Consider the following 23,765-nt stretch of genomic DNA (forward strand, 5'->3'; position numbering starts at 1 on the left):
ACTCCATTGGAGAGGGGCTCAAGTTATATGGTTGTAGTTGACGGAGGATTTTGTCTTTACCTTTTGCTGCCAGTTGTCAGGAATAAACGGAGATTGCCTCCACAGATATCCACAGTCTGGGCCTCTTCATATCAACACAACACAGACAACACTAGTGTCCACAGGTTCACTTTCTGTTACTATTTTTCTAAGTTCTGATACACTGACATTAGAATGACACACAGGCATGTTTTGTTGATAGTTTATTTGAAAAATCATAATAAATAACATTGCACATAAATACTTTATCTTTGGCATGTCTCACAGGGTTACAGGGACGGACACAGCAATCATATAAGGGAAATAAACTACTCTGAAAACATTTACTCTGTCTTACATATATCTTATGGAACATTAACTAAACTTTTAATTATTTAGTTGCTGCTCTGCAGGCAGCTCAAACTCAAGAGCAAAACATCTTTCTTCCCTTGTCATAACTGTCTCTTTAGTCTTGACATGTTTTATAAGAGTGACAGTAGTATACAATGGACTCTGTACAAGCACAGGCACTATAAATATGAAAAGGCACGGAGTGTTAATGCAGCACTACAATTGAAAATTGAAAGTGAAATCTGCATTTTTAAATTTACATAATTTTTGTTCTTTGCAGCTGACAATCTCTTCATACTCCACGTGTGGAAATCAGAAAACTGAGCAAATCAGTACTTTACAGACACACAGAACTGCCTCATAATGTAGCTAACATGCTACATTCATAGCTTTTTCAGTACGAAAGACTTTCCTCAGAAACATTTACATTCATTACATATTATGGTAACGAGCATTTTGTTTAATTTCCATTATATGCTCATGCAACATGCAACCTGATTTTCATTTTCGCTCACATCTAACAGCAGTCGTCACAGTGATGTCTGAAGGCCAAGCACCACCTCGAGTTCAGTGCAGACTACTTGATAGCATTCAGTCTCCTTGTAATTCAGGAGGGTTCTTAAAAATGTTTGAAAGATGGAATCACCTCTTATACTGATGTTTTTCCTAATAATAACCGTTTTAAAGGTCTAGTGTGTAGGAGTTGGCAGAAATAGAATATAATATTAAAAACAATGTTTTTTTATTAGTTTATAATCACCTGAAATTAGGAATGGATGTGTTTTTTCTTAACCTTAGAATGAGCCGTATATATCTACATGTGGAGCGGGTCTTCTTCAGAGATGTATACTAGACACCGGACGCCAAGATGCCGTCTCATATTGTCAGTCATTTCAATTAAATACCACAATGTAAAATGTGTGTTTTCTCCTTTAAAAACCGACAAAGAGACAGCAACGCCTTAAGCGAAGATTTTGAGTGCACAGCTAATAACCAACGTGGTTTGTTTACATGACGTCACAGAAGTGCATATTTAACAGATTCAGTGTGGACAGAGAGGTACAAGCTGGCTTTTAGGACATTGTGTTAGGCCTACATATCTGCAGAGGGAAATATTTTTACTGGACATCATGACCAAAGAGATATAAATCTATCAGACTTCAACAGATAGGTCAAACTGCCTGACCTGCGGGTCAACCCACAGGACCCACAGGCTGTTATGTTGACCTGTGCGTCACTACTGATTGGAGGTCCTGGAGACCTGATCCAGCTTTACAGAGTCTACCATGGTGTTCTATAGTGGCCCAGAATGGACAAATCAAACACTGGCTCTTGAGTTCTGCATCCTCACCACTAGATGCCACTAAATCCAACACACTAGACCTTTAACGGACATTAAAAAACTGAGATTCAGACCAAATGAATCTTTTTTTTTAAATTATTGTTATTTGAAATAGTTTTAACCTCAAAGAAGAAGAATTCTATGATTTAGTGTACGTCCCCAAGTGTTGCATTACAGGGGAGAATACTGTTGTAACTTGGATTCTGAATTTGTTTTCAAGTCCAAAAGAGTTTAAGTGACCTCCGATCATTATTGAACCACACTGGTGAAACTGGGCTTTAAAAATATTTTTCATAATATGTTCACCTGACACCTTCTGATCCAGGTCCAACAGTGCTAACCCGACACTAACCTTCTTCTTCTATTGTGTAGTTTGAAGAACAGCTTTGTGAAAGTGACACACTGCTGTTAATTCCAGCTTGTTAAAGGCATTATTGTGCACTTGACACTGAAACAGGAACCTGTTACAATTTACACTTAGCTTCCAGTTTCTTTTTCTTCTTATTGGTGATTTTTTCTTATCTTGTTGAACTGTTACTCAGAGGTATTTTTGTCTTTTTCTGCCCTTTCAATTGTCAGTCTGGTCGAACCATTTTATGGCTTTTTGTTCTGCAGTACAAACCCCCCCCCATACAAAATAAGATCTGTTTGTCAAAACGGACTTTCTACAAAATAGAGAAGCCCTGTCAGTCATCTGACTGTTCTCGATCAAGATTTTGTGGCAGGAATTGTACATATATCACCCATAATGCCCTCTGTTCGCATGTCTCCAGCATGTCCGACTTATGAAGCCGGAGGTTTAGTAGCAGGGGCAGACCTTGGCTGAGGCTTTCTTTGGATCTTTATCATGTTTCTTCTCTGGGCAGACTGGAGCAGAGAGCAGAGGTAAACTGTACAGGAGGATGATAATCAGATTCACCACCACACAAAGCAGCGCTACACCCAGTGAGTTGGCAAAGGTGATGGGGATGGAGTGTTCAAGGAGCCAGGGGCGCCGTGTCACCATGTCCTGCTCAGCGGCCTTCATCTGGAAGTGGGTGCCGAGGATGCCGCACACATGGAAGAGTTGATGGCTGTGACCTGCAGAGGGAGCAGTCGAGTCATGTTTGAGTTCAGGCAGCACAACGACATGTCACAGTAGAAACAGTAGCAGTAAATACAAGCCCTCACCACTGAGTGAATGAGTCACATTGCCAACTGATTTCAACAGGATGAAGAAAACATGGAGGTGGTTACGCATTAGTGTTGTTTCGCAATGTTAAACACAAATGAGGATACACTGAATGAGTTAATGTGAATCCAGTGTTTCACAGAGTTATTTATAGTGGACAAAGATCTGAAAGGTGACATTTGATCTCTGCGTTCATAAGCTGACTTCCTGATCAAGACACTGATTCCTCCAATACTCTAGGTGCACATGAATGCATCCTAATGGCAAACCTTTTCACTCCATCCACTTTTTAGATTTGTGACTTACTTTAAAAAAATGCTTCAAGTTTAAATCACACATTTTTATGTAACCATACTGATGTAATCCCAGTCATCTTTGACTGTCGAAAGTTTCTCCCATTTTTTTCTTAAATGGCTTTGAGAACAGTTTCCTCACATATAACAAGGGTCCGAGGTTGGTGCTGAGTCACCAGTGAAGTCAATCCCTGCATTCATGTCAGAGTAGCGTCAGAGTAAAGTTAGAAATGAGTTCACATTTAGAAAAAAAATAGTAATTAATTCAGAAAGTCTGCAAAAAGGTTGGTTACATGAGTTGCCAAGTTGATGTCATACATGCGGAAACATGACAGATGAAGGTAAATGTTCATTTGATGGTAATGAGATTTCTATTAATGGACATATTGTAGGTCAATTTTTTGTATTAGGCTGCTACCTTTAGTTGCTCTCTGTGTCGTGTGACCTAAATTAGCTTGAAAAGTTGTTCATTAACATTAGTAATGTAAATAACTATTTCAGTCAGTTGAGGTGATGTACTGGTGCAGCAAGAAGTCTGGGGCTTGTAATACAAAGCTTCACACCATGATCAATGCGTTGTTTAAATACCCTGAGCAGTAACATACAACACTTCATCTTTGTAGCATCCATGTTGCTTCCACATTACGACTCAAAGCTCACGAACACACCAAAGTCAGAAGAACAACTTGCCAACTTAGAATATGGGAACCATCCGAGGAGCATGTGAATACAGCATTAGTCTCTGTCTAACATGCTCTTCTGAATCTTGTGCGTTGCTCTGATCTCATGTTTCATACAGTGTGCGTGTCATTTTGTTTTAATAATTGACCATTGATTTGTAAGATTTAGGTAGTTTGTTGTCTGTAAAGTCATTTGAGACATGGTTGTAAAAAAACAATACATTAATTGATGCAAATTAAAAAAAAAAAGGAAGAAATTATACTTGAAATCAATAATTACCATTAATGCATCTTCACTGACTTTATCTACAGTATAGAACCAACTCAGAGACTTCACAAAATGCTTTACATAAGTTACTGGTACTTAAAAATGAATTGTAAACACAAACACTGGAAATACCAGTTGAAAAGTGAGGTGGACGTAATGTACATTTGTAATTAATTCAAACCTGCTTTAAATGAATACTTATGTGATCCCCTTTGACTTCATTTGTTAAGAATTTCTGTTTTTGGATGCTTTGTTTACTGGAGGCATGAAAAAAAAAAATTGAAGCCCCATTACTCCGAAAAATATCCAATTGGATTGAAAGCCCATTTCCTTGACAGCCGGTTATCCTAAAAACAAAGACCCATTGCTTCAAAGTCCTGTTCCTTCAAAAATACACACTCCTTACAGTTACTTTCAGTTTCCAAGTGGTGTTCGGGCACTTTTGTGCCACCTAATGTGGGTGTTTAAACCAAAACATGATCTTTTCCTGACCATAACCAAGTGGTTTTTGTGCCTAAACACAACCACACATTCACCGCAACATTGATAATAAATGTAATGTGTCTGAGGTTTACAGAAATGTACAATGTTGTCATTTTTTTCCTGGCAGCTTAAACACAAAACTGACGATGCACCTCTGAAGCTGATGTGACTTGTCAGCAAACAGTTACTGATTTACACATCCAGCAGATATGAAGCAACATTCACTGATACAGCACACTCCTTTAAGCTTTGTTTTGGTCTTAACCAACTCTTTAGGGAAATATCTGGCTCTTTTGCTGCTAAAAACTCATCCACCTGCTAAGTGTTAGCTTTGCCATTTGGTGGTGTGTCTAAACCGAAAAATCAGCTGGTCATCATCTGGTGAAACTTCCTGCAGAGTTCAGGGGAACAGCAGACTTTGGTAGTAATTTGCTGTAGTTTCTGGTTGGCACACTGGGCAAAAGTAAAACACTACTTAACGTGCTCATGAAAACAACAGCAGCTTCTCCTGAGTTCAGTCTTACCGATGTAGTCGAAGCTGCCAGGCGCCAGGCGCTCAGGTAGATGTGTGGCGAACAGAAAGCCTGTGAGGAAAGCCAAGGCGATGTGGTAGTAGTGGAGGATGTTGGTATCATTGTCTGTGCAGCCCTCTCCTACACACAGAAACACCTGTGAACACAACACACACACACACACACACACACACACACACAGCAGATTTGATTACAGTGCTATCCCCATTATTACCACTTTTATCATCTTCACATTTCTTAATGAGGCATAAACTGTTTTATTAAGTATCTGTTAGTGGAGCTGCTGCAACGTTAAACTGTGGTTCCAGTTTCAAGGGTGTAAAATTTAGCTTTTTCACTGCAACAGGACCAGATTCTTTTCATATATCATATCGGAACTTAAACACTGAACTTCTATGTACAATTACTTCAAATCATATCACATCAGAGATACCCCTCGACATGGACATTAGCACAAAGTAATGAATATTAAAGTATGAAAAATGGAGCAACAGAGCACTGAAAAATTATGATTTTGTCGTCTAATTCTTTACTGCAAAAAAGTAAAAAGTAATTCCAGTTAAAGAATCAAAATGGACAAGTTAAAGATTTGTGTTTTAAAATAATATCCAGTATATTTTAAAACAGATTTACTGTACATATGAACTGCTATGCCATGTTGAATTTATATATATTGATGGTTTGCAATAGGGGAGACCGGGGTTGTTTGGCACACAGCTATTTTTTGGTCCTCTCAAGGTCACAGAAACAAAAATGTCACATAAAAATGTTTGCTTCCTTCACCTGCACTCGGATACTAGGTTAAAACTGTGTTAGATAGGGATAAAGTGTTACTTTTGAATAATAGAAACAGGAACCAGCTACATTTTGACATAAGATTTGAAAGTCTGTGATGAGTGTCAGTAGCTGGCCAACATAATTTAACCCCAAAATTAAGTGAAGGGAATAAGGGGTTGTTCGGCACACTGATCCCAGGGTTGGTTTGTAACAATAACACTTGTGACTGTAGCTGTATTTTTAGAGATTAAAAGTATTTTGAAAGATTAAAAACAATGTTTAAATAAATCTTAATCAATTTTTGAATGGTCAGAGGCAACAGTAATCCGACATCCTGCTGATAAATTGCTTAAAAACGTTGTTTGGTATTTATCTTTTATTTTTAATTTTCCCCATTTTCTCCAGATACATATTCTTTCTAACTTCCCTATAGAATTGTATTTATCTTGTCCTGTCACTTCTCTCTTTGGTTAATAATGTGTAGCATATTCATGATTTGCGAGCCACTGAATTGGTAGGTTGACCCGATTGGTTATGGGTGGTGGGGGGTATGTGTTGTTGTTGTGAGGGACTGTACTATGAAGACCATGTGACGCAAGTGATTTGAATATTATAAAATAAAAATTCCAAGTCATAAAAATATGTTGTTTGATTTTAAAAATGGGCAGATAATCAATTAAATGTTCACATTTTCTGGTACTTTTTGGACTAAATTTTCAAAATAACTTTTTAAAGATTAAAGTTTCACAACTTTAATCACAAATTACTACATTTTAGAAAACATTTGTGTACATTTAAACACATTTATCTGTAGCTCTAACCCAGACTTTTCATTTGCTAGTTATAAAATTCTGACATAAATTAAGCCAGGGAAATAAAACAGAGAGTGAAAGGTGTGCCAACCAACCACAATGTCCCCTACTTCTTTTTACCGTTTATCTATTGTTATACACCAAACACAAACTCCTGTACGTTAAACCCTGCTTGGCAGTAAACCAGTTTCTGATTCAGTGTTACTGTATCTGTAACATCTGCATCTCAGTGTATGTATCTGTGGCACACGTTGTTGTGTCTCGTGTGAGGACACACGCGTGTGAAGTGCACAGCCGTGGCCCTACCCTGTAGAACAGAGGAATGTTGTCAAACAGGTAGGGGAAGGCGAAGGCAACAACTCGGAGGTATTTGCTGAACTTTGGACTCTGGCTTTCAGGAAATCTGAAATAAAAGAGAAAACAATACAGTTCTTATATTCATTAAATATTCCTCGTTTGCAACTGTTAGAGCTGTGGAGGAGGAAAAGTGGAAATGTCATGCACAGCATTACCACTAGTAATGTCATCCTTATGTAAGAGTTTATGATTAATGTAATCCATGTGTGTACAGTTTTAATGTCATGTCATCCATAACCAGCATGGTGCACTTCTCTGCTGAGGACACAGTGTGCAGCAGCTGGAAATTTTAGCATAAATAAACAAAAATCTGTTAAATAAATACATTTACACTGAACAAAAATATAAACACACCACTTTTGTTTTGCATCCCATTTTTCATGAGCTGAACTCAAAGATCTAAAACATTTTCTATCCACACTAAAGACCATTTCCTCACAAATATTGTTCACAAATCTGTCTAAATCTGTGTTAGTGAGCACTTCTCCTTTGCCGAGATAATCCATCCCACCTCACAGGTGTGGCATATCAAGATGCTGATTAGACAGCATGAATATTGCACAGGTGTGCCTTAGGCTGGCCACAATAAAAGGCCACTCTGAAATGTGCAGTTTTATCACACCGCACAATGCCACAGATGTCGCAAGTTTTGAGGGAGCGTGCAATTGGCATGCTGATTGCAGGAATGTCCACCAGAGCTGTTGCCTGTGAATTGAATGTTCATTTCTCTACCATAAGCCGTCTCCAAAGGCGTTTCAGACAGTTTGGCAGTACATCCAACCGGCCTCACAACCACAGACCATGTGTAACCACACCAGCCCAGGACCTCCACATCCAGCATGTTCACCTCCAAGATCGTCTGAGACCAGCCACCCGGACAGCTGCTGCAACAATCGGTTTGCATAACCAAAGAATTTCTGCACAAACTGTCAGAAACCGCCTCAGGGAAGCTCATCTGCATGCTCATCCTCCTCGGGGTCTCGACCTGACTGCAGTTCGTTGTCGTAACCAACTTGAGTGGGCAAATGCTCACATTCGATGGCGTCTGGCACGTTGGAGAAGTGTTCTCTTCATGGATGAATCCCAGTTTTCACTGTTCAGGGCAGATGGCAGACAGCATGTGAGGCGTGTGGGGGGGCGGTTTGCTGATGTCAACGCTGTGGATCGAGTGGCCCATGGTGGCGGTGGGGTTATGGTATGGGCAGGCGTATGTTATGGACAACGAACACAGGTGCATTTTATTGATGGCATTTTGAATGCACAGAGATATCGTGACGAGATCCTGAGGCCCATTGTTGTGCCATTCATCCACGACCATCACCTCATGTTGCAGCATGATAATGCACGGCCCCATGTTGCAAGGATCTGTACACAATTCCTGGAAGCTGAAAACATCCCAGTTCTTGCATGGCCAGCATACTCACCGGACATGTCACCCATTGAGCATGTTTGGGATGCTCTGGATCGGCGTATACGACAGCATGTTCCAGTTCCTGCCAATATCCAGCAACTGCGCGCAGCCATTGAAGAGGAGTGGACCAACATTCCACAGGCCACAATCAACAACCTGATCAACTCTATGTGAAGGAGATGCGTTGCACTGTGTGAGGCAAATGGTGGTCACACCAGATACTGACTGGTTTTCTGACCCCCCCCCGCCACAAAAAACAAAACTGCACATTTCAGAGTGGCCTTTTATTGTAGCCAGCCTAAGGCACACCTGTGCAATATTCATGCTGTCTAATCAGCATCTTGATATGCCACACCTGTGAGGTGGGATGGATTATCTCGGCAAAGGAGAAGTGCTCACTAACACAGATTTAGACAGATTTGTGAACAATATTTGTGAGGAAATGGTCTTTAGTGTGGATAGAAAATGTTTTAGATCTTTGAGTTCAGCTCATGAAAAATGGGAGCAAAAACAAAAGTGGTGCGTTTATATTTTTGTTCAGTGTACTTTTAAAATTCAAATCAATCCCTTGAACTACATCAATTACTTTATAAATAACTCAAATTGTGTTTGAGTCAGTGTGATGACTTATGTGACATGACGTCTCTCCTGAGCAGCACTCATGCAGCCTCACAGTTTCTTTCATGTACACAGCTTTAAGCAAAAGTCATTATGTAACACCAGAACAAGAGTCAAAGTCGGTGAGTCTGGCTCACACGGAACATGTTTTACGACTCCTTTTGTCACGTCCTCGGACCAACCCAGCTGAGACTACAGCTCAATTAAATCACAGTTCAGGGCTGGTCTCTATAGTCAAGCTTCGGTAACACCCTTTGTATGAAACACAGAGTTGCTCAACTAATGAAAGTCAACAGTGTCTGTGGGATGAAGTCCCGCCTGAAGACATGTCAATAATCACACATGATCAAGGGGTGAATCTAAACAGAAATTCAAACAGATTATTGAAGCGATAGGACAGGCAGATTTTTAGCAAATGGAATGTCTTTACCTCATCACGGTGTCATGATTATATTGCAGATACGGTAAGCCAAGCCTTTGCAGCGGGAGAGATGAGTGAAAGAACAATGAATTAGAGAGTCAGCATTAATCCAAGACACAAAGAGACAACAGTGTTAACAATGTGATGATTGCTGTGAATTTTACCTTTAGTTACTAATCAATAAAAAGTAAGTAATAAAAATGAATCAATTTTGAATGCAGGAATTTTACTTTTACTGTAATATTGCTACTTCTACATAGGCTAAAGATCTAACTACTTCTTCCACCACTGCACCAGGACTACACTTTGAAGGTATAACATTATCTTTAGGGACTGTTTGTTGTTTATGAGAGGAGGGGGTGGAGCAAAACAGGGGAGGCACGTCAAATCATCTTTTAGAGGAGGGACTTATGTATGTTATTTTGGCTTAGGGGAGGAACATACAATTTAATGTAAAGTCATCTTACAACTTAAGATAGAAAGGAAATGTGGGAGCGAGAAAGGGAATGACATGCAGCAAAGGGCTACAGGTTGAAAACACTGTGGGGGCTTTAAAGGGCATGTCTTTAAAAAACGCCAAAATTAAACCATTTATCAACGCCAGAAACTGCAAAAACAGATATTATCGTCAGATATTCTCTCTGTGCTGTTTGCTTGTTGCATTGGCTCCAATACTCACATTTCATGTGATTTAAAAAATGGTTATTTATGGTGTAGGGAGGTTTGTGCATTTTCACCCAGTCACTCAGGGAGGCTCAAGGAAAACTATTTATAGATCTGGGAGGGTGAAGTTAAAAAATAAAATAAGAAAATAAGAAAAAAGAAGTCACAACCCAACTACCCCGCTCCTCTGATAAACAACAAACAGTCCCTTATTTACAGATTAAACTGTGATATGATTGAGCCACTGGAAAAGGTGGGGATGAAACCAACACTGACTTAAAATAGGGGGTAGCTAACATTAGCATTTTGTCATCGATATGCATCTTAGCAAGTTAACATATGACTCTTTGCAAGAGTTATCATTGGCTGTATAAAATGAATTTTCTGACTCTACCTGGAGTAGCAGGCGACGCTGGTGCAGATGACGCTGTTGATCACAGTGATGGGGATGTAGCACCTGTGGAAGAGGCTGTTCACCCATTTGTCCGGGAAAACATAAGCTGAGTAGATGATCGATGACCCTGCAGCAGGACACAGCAACAGAGGACAATAGTTAAGTCAGAACACTTTGTGGATTATAATAAAAACAAAAAACAAAAAAAACCTGCAATCCAATGCAACGCTAACTTCAATCACGGACAGGCATGTGCACAGATAGACTCCGGGACGTGCTCAAGCACCCGCCCTTTTGCTCTCTGTCTCGAGAAGCGCCTTTTTTGCAAGACATGTTTTTTGAAATAATTCTATATTCCAGTTTTTAAATTAGGCCCATGGCATCAATTTCTAGTTAAAAGCGTGTGTGCTGTATGCCTGACAACTGCATTTGAGTCGAGCCCCTGGCCCTTCCTCTTTAACTTCACTTTCAGCAGCTGAAATCGAGCGCCCTGCAGAGCAGCATCACGTCTCCCAGCCAGGTAATGATAGTGTTTGCCCTGAGGCTCGGCATTGTTTGTCACTGCTGTGACATTAAGCCACTATTAAAACATCTTAATACAGCCAGTCTAATTTAGGCAATAACTCACCATTAACAACAAATAAGCTAGTCTGGCATAAAATCACACTGTCTACTTTCAATTCTCTGCCAGATTCTGGTTCACCAACTGCCCAGTACAAGCAGAGACAGAGGCTGAATTGCTTCCCACTTACATGTATCTTTTTAAACTAATACCCAACTTGAATTAAAGCTTCTGTCTCCCACGTCACGTCTCTGATAATCAATTTTTTTAAAAAAAAGCGGTTTGGGGCAGCACTGTGTAAAGGGCACAGAGGAGGAGAGGAGTGCAGGGCTGCTTGTTTCTGTTATATGGAATTCTTATATTTATATAAGTATATAGTTCTCTGGAATAGGTGTGTGACTTTTAAAAAGAAAGGAGGAGAGGAGAAAGCACTTAGCCCTAATTGTTGCAACTGAACATCAGCCTACTTTGTAGTTTGGAGGATAGATTGGTTGGTTTATCACTCTATATATAGGCTATTAATCTTGCATCAAAAGGTGTACACTGTGTCACATAACTAAACACAACACTTTAAGACTCCTGCCTTTTTTTTACCGTATGTGGCTGAGTTACTGATACCACAGCAAACGTTTCACAACATTGTGTGTGTGGAGGGCTCAGTGCATTAAATATGCCAGTGTGAACCACATACACTTACCAATGCTGTAGAAACTGAGGGCGCCGTAGTCAAAGAAGAAGCAGATGTGGCGTGCCCGCACTGACATGCTGCTGAAGGTGTGAGCGCAGCTCGACGCCAGCGGGTAAATGCAGCAGGTGAGCAGGAAGATCAACAGAGGCCAGATGAAGGAGTCCTGCCATGCCGTCTGCATCAGCACCACCGTCACTAATTTCCATAGGAAGTACCTGCCGGGAGAAACAGGTTACATTAAGATGATTAGATTGGATGCAGCAGTAAAGGGTAAGGTGGAGTAAGATGCCCCCACCGTTTAATTCCTCTCCTAAACATTATATGGCACTAGGTCTACTTTCAACACATGGAATGGATATGCTGTAGTGAATGGTGACATTTCATCTTAACTGCTGTGTTGTTAGTCACAGATCTGTTATTTCAAATCACTTATTTTTGGAGCTTGATCGTCATATCAATATTTAAACAATCAAGTGTCTAAAAATACAGAGGACTGACATATTAAAGGAAAACATGCAGATACTTCTGTACAGGACATGAGGGGCCACTGGATGGTGTCAACAGTATAACACTGATGTGAATCGTATGGCCTTCACACGTCATCAGGTATAAACCCAGCTGAACACCTATATATTTTGGAACCTTATGCAGCCACATTGCCAGAAGAAAGTGTTGGCATTGTATGATTCTGCAAACCAAAAATACATACATTTGCATGCTTCATACATATCATATAAACGTTTTTTAAGTGACATAGTACATAAGCTGACATTCTCATCAGGAGGTGAAGTGGAAGGTCGATGATGTGTTACCTGGGCAAGATGCCTGCCAAGCTGTAGACTACTGTTTAACATTAACAAACAGCAAAACCGGTTGTTGTAGCTCGTCACTAATGTGTTTCCATCGGCCTTTTAGGTGTCAAACGTGGGTGTTTTGTAGCGACAACTCAGGGGGGACAGTGCCACCCAAAGTGTTTTTTTCACCACTGTGTGCTGCTGGTAGTGTGCCCCCAAAACCAGGTATTTCAGGCCAAAACATGATCTATTACTGACCATCACCTAAACGTAACAACACCTTAACCACTGTGTTTTAAAAAGATTCAACATATTCATTACATAATAATGTCTAAAGGTAACACATCCATGGTTGGCAGAAACATACAATCTCAACATTTTTCTACTGATTGGGATGTTCTTTTTCGTTTGTTTGTTTTTTTCATCCATCTGTTCATTTATACACTTTGGCCCTGATCACTGAGTGTTTCAGCAGCTGGAGGCGGCTTTTTGTAATTGTTTTTAATGACAGTGAAGGTTTTTCCTCACTGTTTTTGTGCTGCCACACGCCCCCATTGTCAAATCGGATGACTTGAGAGGCGGGCCTTCTGTGGTGGTCACGAAAACAAGTTTACAGTCGGTAAACAATGGAGGAGAAACTGGTGGTACTGTAGCAGCTGGTGGATACCCAGAGCTATACTACTTTAAGAACTGCAGTTCCTACGATCTCAGTAGAAACCAGCAGGCGTGGCAGCATTTAAGTGCAGTACTTGAAACGGCCATCATCGAGGCGAAGCTCCTGGACCAGCTGGTGATACTCCCCGTGATCCACCTTCTTTTTTAGGGTCTCATGTACCCACACAGATCTCTGTTTCTCTGCGCCCAACAAACTTTTATCTTACAGCCTCTCACCCTCAATCAGACCTACAGCAAGTAGCCTCTGCCTGAACATTTTAGGAACTTGATATTAATTACTGTTAAATAATTAAAATCAATAAATAAACGATTTTAAAAAGGCAGTGCAGAGCGTCTTGTGTTTTTCAACCTGCAAAACACTTTTGTTAGAGTTTGGGCGTAGCTTCTCCCTTTCCTTGTGTTTTCCTGTTTTCCCCTCCCTATTGTGTCATGTTTGTCTCAGTCTGTCTGTGTTGCTGGGCGTGGACTCTGGGTTCCCTCCTCCTGCCTGCCCATCTGATCTCCTGCAGCTGCTGGTTCTCCTCACCTGCACCTAATCTCCAATCAAGCCCTGCAGTGTATATAACCCTGGTTCAGACCTCCAGACTCCGCCAGATCGTTCAGTCTCCGTTGCGGTACAGACGTCTAGGCTTCCTTTCCTAAGACTATTTGGATCATTTATATTTTTGGTGTTCTTTCCTGGACAACCAGTTTACCTGTTTTTTCTCTGTGCCTCAGATCCTCCACGCCAGCTCCACCACTATACAAGACTCGACCTGCCTCAATTCTGTCTTCAGCAGCCAATTTGGTTTCTCCTCCTTCAACTTCACCACCTGCCCTGCTCCGCCGAACCCAACCTGTCCACTCCAGCCAAGCCTTCAACCAACTTTCCTTTTTTCCCAAAAAAATAAACTGTCTAAACTGTTCAGTCTTCTGGTGGTGTCTGCTTTTGGGTCCTAATATTGAACTGCCTTAACAACTTTGTGTGATCGGGACCTTCAAGTGAAGGTATGTAGTATCTTTGATGAAGTGAATGAAGGTGAATTTGTCTCTAAAAGTGGTAACATCCTCACAAGTGGTAGATAGAGAAGCAAAATACTGGTCAGAGGGACTACTGACGCTCATTTGGTGTTTTGTCTCACTTTATTTGTGTTTTTCTGACAGTGTGTCTCTTGGATGCCTGCTATTTACAGTCTGGCACCTCGTTGCTACCTTTTTGTAAAGCCCTGACCTCACCTGAGCACTGTGGGGGTACACACCCTTAAATGTTTTGAGCACGGAAAATAAAAGGAAAATAAGAAAATACAGGCAGGGGGCAGAGTCTCTGCAGAAAAATACACCCTCACACACTTCCAGTGTGTCATAAGTGATAATTGAGAAGGATTACCTCTGTATGAATCTATAAATTGTTTTATTTTTTTAGGAAAATCCTGCATAGGTTATCATTCATGTCACCAAACACAATTGAATAATGTCCCTCTCCTCAGTGTCAGTGATTACTACATATTGTCGGTCACACTGTCGTAATATCACTGCTAGTATTGCTGGAATATTTACACATAAATGAAATAATAAAGGTGTAGCTGAACATTTGGTATGTGATATTTGTACATCAGAGTTGCAGCATGTAACTTCCCATAAAACCACAACTTGTCATTTTTACATTTCTGTTTGTTTAAGGATTAAACAAACAAGATACAGTGTGTTAACCGCTAAGCTTCAGGTGTGTTCTCACCTGCAGAGCGAGCCGTGCTAGCTGTTTCCCTCTGCTTACAGTCTTTATGCTAAGCTAACAGCCTCCCAGCTCTGGTTCTGTATTACATGCACAGACACGAGCGTGATGTCCATGTCTTCATTTAGGTTTCAGCAAGAAGGTGAATATTTCTTTCTATTTAATTAACCAAAACAAACTGGAGCATTTAAGCAGCAGTAACATTAAGCTGGTTTGAGAAAAGGCTTATTAATGAGCATAACTACAAAACAACAAACCTCCTGTCTAACAAACAATTAGCTTCTTTAGCTGACATAAACATAATGGAAATGACATCAGATGTACATACATTACATATATGTAATTATACATATATTCCCTACATGATGACAGTTATAGACTGCTAATTATCTCTGTGCACGGCATTTAAAAGACACACACTTGTCTTGTAATCCCTGGACCTGTCAGTACCTGTCGATGAAAGACTTTCATAATAATGTATTTCTCAGTTTAATCCTGCATTTGTCAGCAACTGTCAGTTACACAACAGCCTTATCGGGAGGCTGTAGTTTGCTTTGTGTATCTCTTTCCACGTCTCAGTGCATCTCATTAACAAATCAACATTATTTGTGCTTTTCCCCGTCACTGAGCAGTTAACTAATTGAGGCAACTCATATGAAAGCCTCCAGCGCAGATCTGCTCATTAGCGGCTTGCCTCGAGGTCTACGCCGTGCCCCAAAGACACAAACACCCATGTGACCTGCTACACACACACACACACACTCCCTGGCAACTGGCATCTCAGCAGTGAGGAAGTGCAGGGTGGCTCGTGGGAGCAGTAACCTCTGTAGTAACTTTAAATTCTGAGACCTACTCACATAAACACACACACATGTGCAGAATGAAATAATTGCATCACTTAAGTCTTGGATATATTTAACCTCCACGCTGTGATGAAGTGTTTGTCAAACTGAGAAGAGACGCTGAACTCAGGGAGGAAGCTGAGGAGCCAAATGTTGCTTTTATGGAGCGCCAGTCAGAGTGAACATACTGTGCTGAGATGTGCAGCAGAGGGATATGGGAGTGATCCCTCCTATTTATCTTTGGCCTTATTCCTCTTCAGCTTTTGAGCCTCTCTAGCTGCTTTCACACACGCACTGCAAACATGAAATTATGTAGACATTACCCCGAGGAGCTGTATGTGAGAACCCAAATCAGCTGGACTGGACATCACATGTACTTCACCCTGCCAGCTGCCCAGTGTAAAGTCTGTGTAATGTCTGATTGAGCCCATGTGTGAATAGAGCAGGTCATTGTCCAGAGAATTCACAGTGTGCAAGTGGACATGTGGACTTGTGCAAACCCGGAAGAATACAATCATCAGAAGGTGAAGAAGAAGAAGGATCACATATGCAACAACACAAATGAAAATGTCTCACTGAAGAGATAATGAGATTCGAGATTACGTACGCACGCCTACGTAATGCTCTAAACAGACACCATCCCTCGCCTAAACCAAACAGGTTATTTCCAGTTGGTGAGAATGCTCACGACATGTACAACCTCCCGTTGTGTGCTATGTGTGAAGGGGCAACTGTAGACAATGTACGGACCTGATCCTTTGGGTATCGTCCAGAAGTCATATCAGAAAACAGTTCGTGTCCGCACAACACATTCTCTGACCTCGTCACATATCAACAGTTGGTCATGGACTTTCAGTGTTCAGATGCCGCAAGTCATTGCCCAAGTATCGGGGTTCATTGATTTCTTAGTGAGACGGGGTTGGTCTGCACCTACAGGCGTTGTATCTAATGTCTAACAAAACCCTGTAAAAGCTGAGAAAACTCGAAGAAATAAGGCCACAAGTTGCAAAGTCTTCTTGAGTTTACTCAGTTTTAGGGCCGGCTAGCTGTGTCAACTCAGTTTAAGAAGTTTTACTGTTTGTTTCATCAAAGTTTGTTCTTACATCGATCACATTTCATGTCACCAGTCATATCACGTCATCATATGAAGTTTAGATAACTTGAAAGTTTTGAGGTAGACAAACAGACAAAGAATTTAAGTTGAACCTACAAGTAATTAGTTATGTTGTCAGTAGCTGTCAGACTGGATCTCCAGTTTGTGAAGCAATGTCAGGTTTGACGTCCTCGTGCACAACAACTGATCTAATCACTGCAGTTTCTGATGTACTTCTAACAGCCATGTTCAAACATGGATCAGTGGATCATAGTTTGCAGTGTGACGCTGAAATGTGTTAGAAAAGACCACGAGAAGTGAACTGTTAATCTTCATTATGTTTGAATTTTAAAAAAATTAGAGAGAAGACAAGGTGACTCATCAGAGACACATGTATAAACACACATATCAAGCCTCTGTCAAAACTGCCAACCCTAAATGTTGGCACTGTGCATTTCTGCACACCGGATATGTAGCGGATGTGTGGACACTTTATGCTTCAAGGATGCCGTGGTTAACGTGTGGCTATGTTTAGGCACAAAACCGACTTGGTCATGTTTAGGAAAAGATCACGTTAAGACTTTAATTATCCAGTTTTGGAGGCACAGTCACGGCTGGAAATGCTGCCGATGTGATGTCTTGCTAAAAAACAATGGTTTTTGTTGTTTGTCGCCCTGCAGCTTGGTAGCTGTCTCACCAGGGTGTCACGCCACCATCCCCTCGTCCTCATGATAACAAAGTCAGCACACATGCATATAATTTTTAACTGATATGATGAGGTGGACTTTCATGCACTCTGTACCTAACAGTATAAGTTGACATCTTTACAGTGTATGGGGAAAAGAGTTGACTTGAATAAAGGATAAATAAACTGTATAAATACAGCCGTATAGAAGTCCTGCTGCACACAAAGCAAGAGGCCGTTGACAGGGAGACACTGCAGGAGGTCTATGGGACCCACATGGTTGCTGGGATGTATGACTTCAAAACAAACCTGTCTGTATGTGCAATCCTTCTCATATTACTTAAGTAAATCCAGCCCGATGGCTGTGGTGATTTGGCACACATACGTGTCCTGCGCCAGCTGTCTGCAGAATCCACAACAGCTTTATTACTATGTAAAGTCCACTGCTCCTCTGGCATCTCTGTAACTCCTTGAAAAGTGCATTTATGGTAATAAATATACACTAGGATCTACTCGCTGACAGGTACCATGAATACTAAGCAGACAGATACTGTAACTCTGGGTATGAGCAGTAAAAATTAATGGTGGTCTTTAGTCAGTAATGTGGCGGAACTGATGTAATAAATCCGCTGTCTTTGCTTCATAGTAGGTATAATAGAGCTGCAACTTCAGAAACTGTCAGTCTGTGAAACCGCAGAATTAAATTCTAGATGACTATGTGACCTACGAGATTAACAAGCTGTGCAAGATTCCTTTTAACATGAAGCTTGAAAAAGAACACCCGTGACTGTTATCAAAACAAAAACAGTCAGTAGGAATTTAAAAAATCTTGAGCTTGGAATGAAAAGAATCCTAAAACACAGATGTAGATGTAAAGATGTAAGAGGTGACTTTTATGTAACGAACTCTGCAGTAGGACTGAACTGTGGAGGATAAGGTGATAATCCTGAGATGTGACATCTTGCACAATTTAGGCCACTTGCCTCCACAACAGCTGACAATCAAGATGCCCTCAGGTGTGTCAGATATTGTGAACACACGACAGGTAGCAAACACGTGTTGATGAATCTCTAAAACTGCAAAGCACTGGAATTTCTCAATTATGGGATCAATAAAGGTGTATCTTATCTTATTAAACATAACATTTGTCAGTCGTACCAGGTGGGCAGGAAGTGGGTCCAGATGTTGAGCGTCTCATTGGTCAGCTGGAAGAGGCTCAGGATGCAGTCGGTGGCTGAGCTGCGGGGGTGTCGGTAGCCGGAGATGATGCTGTCCTCGTGGAAAACCTCAAGAGAAAAAACTCTGTCAGTCCTCAGCCAGTTTGACAACTACGTGCAGCTCACAACAAACAACAAAACGCACGAGACGGGGAAATCCTCAGTGAAATGCTGAGTGCTGGATGTTTAAGGGCTGGATTCAGGAACCCTCCCTCCTCAGGGTGTCCCAGGTCAAAAAAATGTAAGCACACTTGCACTTTTTATGACTTATTTAAAGTATATTTAAAATATGATGTTTAACATGTACTTCAAAATAGACATCATCAAGTTCAACTTTAATGTAAGTAAGTATACTCATTCTGCAATACTTAAAGTGGTCTTACAGTGTACTTATTAGCAGTGTACTTTATTCACATTGTTTTGTAAACTGTATGTCAGTGCACTTTTAGTTATACTGCTAATTTAGTGTAATTATGTAAAGTTATTTGAAAGTCCTTTTTAAGATACACAAACCTGGAGTAATGTCCCAGATGATGTTAGACCAGCCCCGGATCATTTTAAATAATCTTTTTAACTTTGCACCTCTTGTCTGTACTTTTGCAAGTTTTAATGGTGATTTCTTTTAAATTGTAAATCATTTAATAATTAATTTTACCTTTCATATCTTTTTTCCCTCTTTACTCTTTTATTGTAAATTATTTATGATGTTTTACATTTTATTACTTTGAATTGCCCTGGTGTATGACATGTGCGATACAAATAAAGCTGTCTTGCCTTGCCACACTACTGGTATGCTTTATTAGAGTTTACCTAAATTTCACCTCATGATCACCTTTTGTACTTTTTGTAAGATCACCTAAAGTGATCTTACAAAAAGTTCACTTTAATGTAAGTTCATTTAAAAATGCATTTCAGTGTACTTTTAAAAAGTATATTAAATTGCTAAAACTTAAAGTGGCACTTTGGTGTATTTATGGAAAATGTTCTCATTTTCAGGTCCTTTGTAATACAATATCAGTATGCTTTATTAAAGTTTAATTTAATTTCACTTCATCAGAGGTGTATTTAATGTGACTCCAAAACAGTGCACTTTAAAGTTAGTTTATTTCAAGCTTTATTTTTTGTGCACTTTTAAATGATAATAATAATAATAATTAATTAATTAAATAAATAATAATAATAAGGCATTTTATCTATATGTACCTTTCAAAGCAGGAAACCTTACAAGACAGCAAAAAACAACAACACAAGTATTGATGTATCCATAGATCCTAAAATCACACATATACAATAAAAGTTAACAAATCTGTGGTTTGCAGAAACAAACAATGCATGAATGCCCACCTCATCACATCAGTTAAAAATCCAGAGACCCTTGTTTTTACTAATTTGAGAACAAAAATCCAGTAACCAGAAGAAAATTTAAGTTTCTGCAAACCACAGATATACACTATTAGTATGCTTTATTAAAGTTTAATTTATTTTCACTACTTACTTACAAACAGTGCACTTTAAAGTTTGCTCATTTTAGCTGTATTTCAGTACTCCTTTACATTACATTACTTTACATTACTTGGCGGCTGTTTTGATCCAAAGCAACTTCAAACTCAAACACGTGTGCAGTCCTCTCGCATAAATAAGTGCTTATGTTTTTCAGTCTCTGCACACACAGGATTAATCAGTGTTTATTTCATTAGGTGAAATATTAAAGCTGTAAATAGGTTCAAGTTTGACTCTGTGAGCAAAGCTAACGCACTAGTTTTTTACGTTTTAAAGTTTCTTCACCCAACTCTCCACTTCCTTTTTGACTCCAGCTCAGTCTGACTGTGTGAAAGCTGAAACTTCCAGTTAAGATATAGTGAAGATGAACTTACTTTTGGCACTTGATTGATGGTGAAGACTCGTGGTAATTTAATGAGGCTGAGCATGACGACTGCCAGGTGCTGCTGTTACTGCTGCTGTCGCTGTCAGGGAGGAGAGCTCAACTATGGCCACCGGCTGGGTGTGCCTCCCTCTTTATAAGGTTTGTGTTGCCATGCTGCCCTCAAGGTTTTTCCCCTTCATCTCCTCCCTCTTCAAACCCAGCGAGAATATCCAGTGTACCTGTGCCACTCCTCCTCCTCCTCCTGCTCCTGCTCCTCTCTGGAGGTGGAGAGTATGTGCACACAGGTGTATACTTACACACAAAAAGGCATGCACACACACATAAACACAAGTGCTGTTTGGTCACCATTATTCTGTAAAGGAAGAAAAGTTTTTTTAAGATCATATAACATCTTAACATTCACAAAAAAGGCAGGTGTTTACAAAACAAAGCTCCTCTTTTTGTGGTTGCGTAATCCTGCCTCAAAGACATGATAGTCGAACCTGTAAGGCAGGTTTCAGTCACAAAATATCAGTCCAGTGACACAGCTGTGATTGACATGAATGGTCTGTAACTGAGACTTACATTTTCCTGGCACAAACTCTCAGCTAGTGCAGCAGACGAGGAGCTCAGCTCAGCTCAGCTCAGCTCTGAACTCAAGTTATCAGAGTTTCAGCTGAGTTTCAGATAAGCTCTGACATCATGAATATAGGGTGTGAATTGGTCTGGGAGAAAAGTCAACAAAGTTCTTTTCATGCCACTTTCTTGCTCCTCTCCTGGTTAAACTGGCATGTCATCATCTGCCCACACAGACCTGACGGCGGTGGCTGTCACACCCAGACAGTCGAGCCCAGCCTGAGTTCCCCGGGCATGTTATCTTGTTCAAACTGTGAAGCAATGAATGCAAACACGTCTCTGCCACCGCAGAATTAGGAAATGGAGATTTTATTTATGGTTTGTTTGACAATTTCATCATGTGATATAGAAAAGAATACGTTAATTACATTTTGTTGGTGTGATATATGTTTATTTTGGTGACGTCACTTCATACAGAAGCTCTTTTGCTTTGAGCTCAGTGATCTATAACAGATGTCATGCTCGCTTAAGTTTAAACACACACGATAAGTTAATGCTTAATCTCAATGGCTTGATGGAAAACTGAAATTATTCTGTAATGTCTAACCCTCAGTACAAAGTCCAGTATGGATGCTTATGTTTAAAGGAACAGTGTGTAAGATTTAGGAGGATTTAGTGGCCTCTAGAGGTGAGGACTGCAGACTGCAACCAGCTGAAACTTCTCCTGGTTAGAATTCCTTCAGTGTTTATTGTTCAGGAGGTTTTAACCAGGAGCCGAATTATCCACAGAGGTCTCTTCCTCTCCAAAACAAACAACAGCATGTCGCAGACAGGCCGCCAGCTCAGCACCTGCTAATGTGTGCTCACCTATTTTTCTCCGATAACTTCATTAGAGCTCATCGTTTCTCTGATCCAGAAGTTTATACGGATTTTACTAGGGCTGTCAAAGTAATGCATTCATTTTGATTAATTAATCACAGGAAAAAAATAGCGCTGATTAATCGCGTGCCGTGGTGCCCTTTGACTCGGTGTCATTGAAGGCCACAGTGGCTTTGTCATATGATGGAGGCAGGCGAGACGAAACTGCTCGGCCCCATAAATGGAACATTTACATTTAAAAAACGCCCAGATGAAACTGTTGATAGGTGCACCGTCCTCTGCAGTTTCTGTAGTAAGGACGTTTCATACCATCGGTGTACTTGAAGCCTGAAACATCACCTCAACGTAAAAAGCATTTAGCAGCAAACCCAAAGGTCCGAGCTGGCACAGCCTCTGATGCTAGCGCTAGCAGCCAGCCTCCTCAAACCACACTTGACCAAGCGTTCAGACACAAATTAAGTACGTCTACTTGTGACCGACTACTTCCCTGGCAAAATGGATTGCAATGGACTGCAGATCAGATTCAGTGGTGGAGGACAGGGGGGACAACTGCGTTCAAGATCCAGCAGCTTTACTATGACACATCTACCAAAATTCATTTGAATCGAAATTTTAAAATACTTTCAAAAAATTGATGTATGCAATTACTTTAGATTAATTAATCAGGTTAGGTTTTTTTTCCAATCATTTGACAGCCCTTGTTTTTACCAAGCTAAATAAATCAGCAAGTGATGTGTGCTCAACGTTTTCTAATCCAGACATTCAGGAGGTTTTTACTATGAGCTGAATTATCCGCAGAGGTCTCTTCCTCTCCAAAACTAACGGACCCATTGCAGTGGTGTAAAGTAGTTACGATTGGCCCCAGTGTATGTTATTATGATGGGCTCTAGTGCGCCCTAGTTACTAGTTATGAAGCACACACACACACACACACACACACACAAAGCGTTAGGTGTATATATATTTTACCAACAGTGTGTCTTACTGCCGCTTTTATGTTATACTGTAACCACTTGCAGATGTGCCCAGTCTTGAGTCGTGAGTCAGTCTTGAGAGTTTTTGCATCTAAACTAGCTACTGTACGTCATATCATCTCGTTATATGATTAAACAGAGACGTGACATTGGACATCATCAACATAATTATTACCCAGCAATCATCATGACATATCTGTTTATGATAAGAAGTACAAAAGAAATTAGGAAGTTATTACTTTAAATAAATAGTTAAAGTTAAATTATATTTTTTTATAGTTAATGTAGAATAAGCATATCATTTTGTTATAGTTTGATAATATCTTACAAAAACAGAAAACCATGATTGGGATGGGTTTGCCTTTTTGAGGGCATAAATAGAAAATTGCACAATTATTTCATTTAATGTGAGTTCTTTGAACACGGGCGTATTTCAAGGTGGCAATCAGGCCTCTCCACCCACAGGCCCCTGTGCAACCACTGCCTGCACTGTCTATATTTACAGTCCTGACCCACTGATTTGAACCACTAAAAACTGAAAAGCAGTGTTTTTCTGACGCTTTCGTCGTGGACAACACATTCTCACTCCAACCTCATCACATGTCAATATGTG

At 40.3% G+C, this 23,765-nt stretch overlaps 1 protein-coding gene across 2 annotated transcripts; it reads right to left on the reverse strand.

Moving 5' to 3' along the window:
- Positions 1–229: 229 nt before the first annotated feature.
- LOC125899229 (membrane progestin receptor gamma-B-like) lies at positions 230–20,991 on the reverse strand. 2 transcript variants are annotated; one of them, XM_049593339.1, is made up of 8 exons: positions 20,734–20,989; positions 18,801–18,928; positions 11,852–12,057; positions 10,593–10,719; positions 9,545–9,589; positions 7,035–7,131; positions 5,131–5,275; positions 230–2,791 (listed from the first exon to the last, which is right to left on the reverse strand). In XM_049593339.1, exons 1-8 carry the CDS (start codon positions 20,785–20,787, stop codon positions 2,511–2,513), a joined length of 1,083 nt encoding a protein of 360 aa, XP_049449296.1. In that variant the 5' UTR covers positions 20,788–20,989; the 3' UTR covers positions 230–2,510. The 2 variants fall into 2 exon arrangements, with proteins under 2 accessions (XP_049449296.1, XP_049449304.1); XM_049593347.1 differs by lacking the exon at positions 9,545–9,589 and having other exon boundaries at positions 20,734–20,991.
- Between the last annotated feature and the right edge of the window lie 2,774 nt (positions 20,992–23,765).

This window comes from Epinephelus fuscoguttatus, linkage group LG2 (assembly GCF_011397635.1).
Source record: "Epinephelus fuscoguttatus linkage group LG2, E.fuscoguttatus.final_Chr_v1".
In the NCBI taxonomy this organism is placed as follows: Eukaryota; Metazoa; Chordata; class Actinopteri; order Perciformes; family Serranidae; genus Epinephelus; species Epinephelus fuscoguttatus.

Coding starts and splice junctions, on each gene's coding strand:
- LOC125899229 (XM_049593339.1), bottom strand. CDS start 20,787: ATGCTCAGCCTCATTAAATTACCACGAGTCTTCACCATCAATCAAGTG. Junction 12,058..18,800: donor ACCCACTTCCTGCCCACCTG/GTACGACTGACA, acceptor TTCTCCCGGCAG/GTACTTCCTATGGAAATTAG. Junction 10,720..11,851: donor CCTCAGTTTCTACAGCATTG/GTAAGTGTATGT, acceptor GTCCTGCTGCAG/GGTCATCGATCATCTACTCA.